This window comes from Oratosquilla oratoria, chromosome 20 (genome assembly GCF_046742065.1).
Source record: "Oratosquilla oratoria isolate Oo_2021 chromosome 20, ASM4674206v1, whole genome shotgun sequence".
NCBI lineage: Eukaryota > Metazoa > Arthropoda > Malacostraca > Stomatopoda > Squillidae > Oratosquilla > Oratosquilla oratoria.
Window position 1 is genome coordinate 38,386,291 of NC_134796.1, and position 7,500 is coordinate 38,393,790.

General features: G+C 37.4%; 1 protein-coding gene across 1 annotated transcript in view; it reads left to right on the top strand.

The window, feature by feature from the left end:
- Positions 1-7,500, top strand: part of LOC143036063 (uncharacterized) — a 71,673-nt gene that overhangs the window by 52,618 nt on the left and 11,555 nt on the right. The window contains exons 7-8 of the mRNA XM_076203319.1: positions 1,974-2,137; positions 4,913-5,126. Of these exons, the coding sequence (XP_076059434.1) occupies positions 1,974-2,137; positions 4,913-5,126 (378 nt within the window). The remainder of the gene's footprint in view (positions 1-1,973; positions 2,138-4,912; positions 5,127-7,500) is intronic.

Here is a 7,500-nt window from a genome sequence, read left to right on the forward strand (position 1 = left end):
AAGATGAGATGCAAGTAGTTTCGAAAATAATAAGAGGAGGTAAGGCACCTGGGTTAGATGGGTGTCATGCAAAGTGTCTGAAGAAGGGAGGTACGGTAATAGTGGACTGTCTTTTGAGGTTGTTTAATGTGTGTCTAAAAGAGGGTAGAATGCCGGAGGACTGGAGGAGTGCCTGTATAGTTCAGCTTTAAAAGGGAAAAGGGGACAAGTGTGAGTGTAGTAGTTTCATAGGGATCAGTTTGTTGAGTGTAGTTGGGAAGGCTTATGAGAGGGTTTTTATTGAGAGGATTAGGAGAGGAACAGAGGAAGTAATTGGTGAGGAACAGTATAGGTTTAGGAAAGGTAAGGTTTGCATGGATCAGATTTTTGTGGTGAGGCAAATATGCGAGAAAGCTTTAGGAAAAGGTAAGGATGACTTTTTGGGCCTTTATGGATTTGGAAAAAGCTTATGACAGGGTAGACAGAAAGGCATTGTGGGAGGTTTTGAAGATATGTAGGATTGAGGGGAAGCTATTAAGGTCAGTCAAGACAGTAGTAGAGCCTTTGTTAGAACTGATAATGGAGAGACTTAGTAGTCTGAGGTAAATGTAGTCTTATGTCAGGGATGTGTCATGTCGCCATGGCTGTTCAGTGTATACATATATGAAGTGGCGCGGGAGGTAAAGGCGAGGGTAAAGGGCAGGGGACTGAAGATGGTTAAAGAAAATGGAGAAAAGTGAGAGATGAGCCAGTTGTTGTTTGCTGACGACGCTGTGCTTGTGGCAGGTTCAAAGGAGGGATTAAGGGAGTTAGTAACGGAATTAGGGAATGTACTCGATAAAAGAAAGTTGAAGGTAAATGTAGGCGAAAGCAAGGTGAGGAGATATAGGAAAGGACGGTAGCTAGTTGGAAGTAATTCTTAAGGGAGATATGGTAAAGTAAGTGGATAGTTTTGGGGCATTTGTGCTCGCATATGGCAGGCAAGGAAGGAGTGATGATAGAGATAACTTGTAGATTAGGAGAAGGGATTAAATGCCCTGGGAGATTAAAATGTGTCATGAGAAATAGATACCCAGGAATGAATGTAAAGAGATTATATGAATGGGTTATTGTGGCAACAGCAACGTATGGGACAGACATTAGGGGTTTATGAGAGGAAGAGAGGAAATATTTTAATGTGTTTGAGATTAAATGTCTGACTAATATGATAGAAGTTACAGGTTGAAAAAGATGAAAAACGAGTAGGTGAGGAAGAGAGAGAGGGTGGAAAAGGACATGGTAGATAGGTGTGCTAAAAAAGTATTGAGACATTTTGGACACATTGAAAGAATGAATTATTAAAGATTAATAAAAGAGACATAAAAGGTAGAGGTGGACGGAGTGAATTTGAGGGGACGACCGAAAGTGAAATAGATAGATGAGTTGAAAAAGGCATTGGGCAGGAGGTGAATGTCTGTTGAGCAAGAAAGGGAGATGACTGGAGATACGGGTGAGTAAAGAATGGCTATGTATAGATGATATTATGATGCAAGGAAGTGTGTGTGTGTGTGTGTGTGTGTGTGTGTGTGTGTGTGTGTGTGTGTGTGTGTGTGTGTGTGTGTGTGTGTGTGTGTGTGTTTGTGTGTGTGTGTGTTTGTGTGTGTGTGTGTGTGTGTGTGTGTGTGTGTGTGTGTGTGTGTGTGTGTGTGTGTGTGTGTGTGTATGTGTGTGTGTGTGTGTGTGTGTGTGTGTGTGTGTGTGTGTGTGTGTTTGTGTGTGTGTGTGTGTGTATAATCATATAAGTACGCATGAGTACATATGTGTGTATACATGCATATTTCTGCATGTGCCTACCAAATCATACATGAATATTCTTGCTCTTTTCATCGTTTAGGACTATCATCAATAACAAGGGTGGTGACTAAGATGTTAATTGTTAATAAGATAAACATATACATCATGAAAGAAGACGAAGAACGATTACTAATTAATCAGTCTTTGTTTTCACCCTTCAGACATTGGTCCCCAGGCGGCATCCCTTGGACAAAGGTGCTCCTCGACTTCTGAGTGTGAGCTCGCTGATCGTTTCTCTGTCTGCCGTGATGGTGTGTGTGACTGCGTCGTCCCAAGTTCCAAGTGTAGCCGTCAGCACACAGGGTGTTACAATGACACGTTTCAAGTAAGTCGCAGATTTAATACTAGGGGATATGTATGTATATATATGTATATATATATATATATATATATATATATATGTATATATATACATATATATACATATATATATAATTATATATATATATATATATATATATATATGTGTGTGTGTGTGTGTGTGTGTGTGTGTGTGTGTGTGTGTGTGTGTGTGTGTGTGTGTGTGTGTGTGTGTGTGTGTGTGTGTGTGTGTGTGTGTGTGTGTGTGTGTGTGTGTGTGTGTGTGTGTGTGTGTGTGTGTGTATGTGTGTGTATGTATGTGTGTGTGTGTGTACTTTCTTTGTTCACACAATTATTTCATACAATTCAACATAGCTGCGCTCAGGTGTTTTTCTTTCCTGTTTTAAATATCTAATTTCGTGAAAATCAATTAAAAATTCTATTCCTTATTTCAGACTGAATTGTTGTTTCTTCGTGAACTTTCTAATCTACTGATAATTTAGATGTTTTTTACTTTTTCTCAATGTACTATTGGGAAACCTGTGGTACCATTTAGGTTTACTATTTGCCAGTAATATATTTTCGAATATTCGTCTCTTCTCTGAGGATTTTCTGTGGTTTTCCATAGCCTTCTGTGATCTTCCGTAGCCTTTCTGTAGTCTTCTATAGCCTCCTGTGGTCTTCTATAGCCTTTGTGTGGTCTTCTATAGCATTCTGTGGTCTTCAATAGCCATTCTTCGGTCTTCTATAGCCTTCTGTGGTCTTCTATAGCCTTCTGTGGTCTTGTATAGCCTTCTGTGGTCTTCTATAGCCTTTCTGTGGTCTTCTATTGCCTTCTGTGGTCTTCTATAGCCTTTCTGTGGCCTTCTATAGCCTTTCTGTGGTCTTCTATAGCCTTTCTGTGGTCTTCTATAGCATTTCTGTGGTCTTCTATAGCCCTCCAATGGTCTTCTATAGCCTTTCTGTGGTCTTCTATAGCCTTTCTGTGGTCTTCTATAGCCTTCTGTGGTCTTCTATAGCCTTTCTGTGGTCTTCTATAGCCTTCTGTGGTCTTCTATGGCCTTTTTGTGGTATTATATAGCCATTCTGTGGTCTTCTATAGCCTTTCTGTGGTCTTCTATAGCCTTCTGTGGTCTTCTATAGCCTTTTGTGGTCTTCTATAGCCTTTCTATGGTTTTTTATAGCCTTTCTGTGGTCTTCTATAGTCTTTCTATGGTCTTCTATAGCCTTTCTGTGGTTTTCTATAGCCTTTCTGTAGTCTTGTATAACCTTCTTATTCCTTACTTGTTCTGGCTTCTTTAGCTATTTCGTAATATATTTAAACTAAGCTTTTATATAACAAAGTTTTCTTTTTTCTGACCTTGATACATATATGTGTACAGTTTAATAAGATATTTTTTTCTTTTCTCAGATTTGTTAACATTTATGAATTCTTCCTAACTTTCTTGTGGAAAAAGATTTCTTTAAACAAGGGAAGTTTGTCCTGCAAAAACTGCATTTACCTTGTGTCTGTGGTTAAGGCCTTGGCTCTATCGGTGGTATTCTAAAAATAAAAAAAAATCATCATATAATTATTATATGAATCCTTGGAAGGGAAAGATTTATTTAAAGAAAGATTTTTTTTAAGAATACCACCGTAAGAACCTTCTGTGGTACTCTAAATATGTATATATACACGAGAAATGCGCGACGGTCATAAAATCATCTGATTATATATATATATATATATATATATATATATATATATATATATATATATACATATATATATATATAAATATATATATATATATATATATATATATATATATATAAGTCTTTCCCCTCCAGGGATTTACTGTATACAATGAAACAATGTTTTTAAGAATACCATAGTATATCTCTTTCCAACAACTGGAACTGCACCTTCGCTCTTGCCTTTGGAAGACATGTAACTTTGAATATTTAAATTTTTTCAATTTTCTTGGTTATCAGTAGTTACATTCTTGCTGGAAAGATTTATCTTATGTTTGTCACTTCTTTTATTCATCGATTCCTTGTGTTATTCATTGCTATATCTAATAGAATATTACCCCATGAATTGTCATTATTGTTTATCCACCATTCCTCCTATCTTATTTCCTTGCAATTGAAATCTCCGTCCAGGCTTGTAATATTACTTTTTCGATCATTTTCTTAACGAGAAGAGATGTGTCTGACAAGGACATTTTGTAATCTTCATCATTTACCTCTTCTCCCATTCTGTTTCCTTGCAATTGAAATCACCATCCAGGCTTGCAATATTAATTTTGTCGATCATTTTCTTCAAGAGAAGAGATGTGTCTGATAAGGACATTTTGTCATCTTCATCATTCTATGAGTTTACTTAGAATATGTTTATGATATTTTTTATTGATTATCATTTTCTATATTCTTTTCAGTCGTTTTACTTCAACCTTTATATGCCCAATATAAATTCTTGGACTTATATATCACTTTGAACAACTAAAATCATACCACCTCCCATCTATGTACATGTGTGTTTGTGTGTGTGTTTGTGTGTGTTTATTTGTGTGTGTGTGTGGTGTGTTTATTTGTGTGTGTGTGTGTGTGTGTGTGTGTGTGTGTGTGTGTGTGTGTGTGTGTGTGTGTGTGTGTGTGTGTGTGTGTGTGTGTGTGTGTGTGTGTGTGTGTGTGTGTGTGCATGCTTATATGTACGCGCACACTAACAAAACATTGATCAATCTTCCATCGTCCCGTCCAGTTTACAAATCATAATTGGCTAGACTACGGCCACCCAATTCCTCCTTCTTCTTTTCAGTGCGCCTCGGACGGGAAATGTATCAGCTGGTTCTACGTCTGCAACGGTGTCAGGGAATGCGCTGACGGGAGCGACGAGGAAGTGTGTTTGCCCAACAGGTGCTCGCCACTGGCCATCACCTGTCGCGACGGGACGTGCGTTTCCCGCGGTCAGGTCTGCGACGGAGTGACACATTGTCCTGACGGCTCTGACGAACTGGGGTGCAAAAACAAAAGTAAGATGAGAGAAAATTAATTTCGACGGTGTAATTTAATTTGTGTAGTTGGCATGCACACACAAAATCGCATCCATATTCACATGCACACAAACTCATATGCATATATATATATATATATATATATATATATATATATATATATATATATATATATATATATATATATATATATATATATATATATATATATATATATATATATACTCTCCTACTGGGATTCGAACCCTTGCCAGAGCGGCTTGCTTCTTACAAGGTGAAGATCGTACCCGTCACTCCACCACGACCCTTCAAAATAGAACGAATTAATTCACGGACTAATCATTCTGCCGAGGGCACTCGGGTGGAACGTGGTATGTACTGTACTTCATCAAATCCTTAATGCAGACTAGTCTTCCGAAGACTGGCGAGGGTTCGAATCCCAGTAGGAGAGTTTATTTCCAAATGTCAAAACGACACAAAAATATATATATATACATATATATATATATATATATATATATATATACATATATGTATTTGTGTATATATATATATATATATATGTATATATACATATATATGCATGTATATACAGTATATATATATATATATATATATATATATGTGTGTGTGTGTGTGTGTGTGTGTGTGTGTGTGTGTGTGTGTGTGTGTGTGTGTGTGTGTGTGTGTGTGTGTGTGTGTGTGTGTGTGTGTGTGTCTTTTTCACCTTCGTCTTTGGATCACGTGTTGGACTCGTGATCGACAGCTATTTCCTTCCGGAAGAGAGCTCAGAGCTCGTATTACCGATCTATGGGTAAAGCTTTGACCTTACACGCACACACATACCCAGCTCCCCGCCCACGAGAGTTGAAGTAACGACTCGAAGCGCAGTGATACTGAAATTTTCAGCCCTGGGCAGGACTCGAACCGCACCACCGTGTGTTTTTGTATGTGTTTCTGTGTGTCTGTGTGTATACGGATATATATCTTTATACATGTAAATTCAAAATCACGCACACACACACGCACACAGACACACAAACGAAGTCATTTCAGAAATATTTAATCAGATATATTAATATCTCTTTAACTGATATCTCTTACAAATTTTCTTTATGAGGATACGAATGTACAGAGCACGTAACAAGAGCTGGAGGAATCTTAAACTTTTTTTTTTATTATTATGTTCATTAATCGACATCCCTACATAATCACTCTTCATCGGAAAACCTACTCAGTTGTCGTCGTTTTCGTCGTCGTCGTCGTCATCGTTATCGTCGTCGTCGTCGTCGTCGTCGTCGTCGTCGTCGTCGTCGTCGGTCGTCGGTCGTCGGTCGTCGGTCGTCGGTCGTCGGTCGTCGGTCGTCATCGTCGTCGTGGTCGTCGTCGTACCTATTTCCTAATATGAAGTATTCTGATTGAATTTCCCCTACCAGCTGATTGACAGAACCAAATACCAGTCTTAGGGTAATATTCCATTCTCTCTTCCTCTCTTCTTGATGGCGTCAAACCTGTCGAGTTTCCAATTGGCTGGCTAGAGTCACGACAACCAATCTCGAATTCTTTTATTAAGGACTTGATTGCGTGTATTAGGACAGAATGCTGACTAGATGTCTAATTTCAATGTGCAAGACAGGCATGTCCCAACATATCGGGAGATTAAGCCTTTCTATGTGGAGATTGTTGTTATTATTATCATTATATATATATATGTATATATATATATATATATATATATATATATATATATATATGTATATGTTGTTGTTGTTGTTTTTGACAGGGGAGAGGCTTTTATTAGATAGCAAAGTCTTGCCATGCTCCGTTTCTTTTGTTTTTTTCTTTTGATTTCAAAAGTCCATCACTCATTAACAAGCTATATAAATCGTTAGTTCGTCCACATTTGGAATATGCTGTTTCCGTATGGTCACCGAATCTCATTAAAGACATTGACAGACTAGAAAAAGTACAACGGCGAGCCACAAAACTGATTCCAAATATCAAAAATAAATCATACAAAAATCGAATAAAACATATGAATCTGTTTTCCTTAAAAAAGCGTAGACTCAGAGGTGACTTGATACAGGTCTTTAAGATTTTAAAGGGAATTGACAACATCAAAAGTGAAAAAATTTTCACATTGAATGAGAATCAGACAAGAAACAATGGTCTCAAACTATCCGGAAATAGATTCAATTTGGAAGTAAGTAGAAACAACTTTGCCAACCGTGTAGTTAATGAATGGAATAAACTTCCTGCACAGATAGTGCAATGTAGTTCAGTTCGAAGCTTTAAGAATCATTTAGATAAACACCTAAGCAAGATGCTGTAATGATTATAATTTATTTTATATTATTTGTTTTTGTTTTTTTATCATTTGTCTGTCTCATTT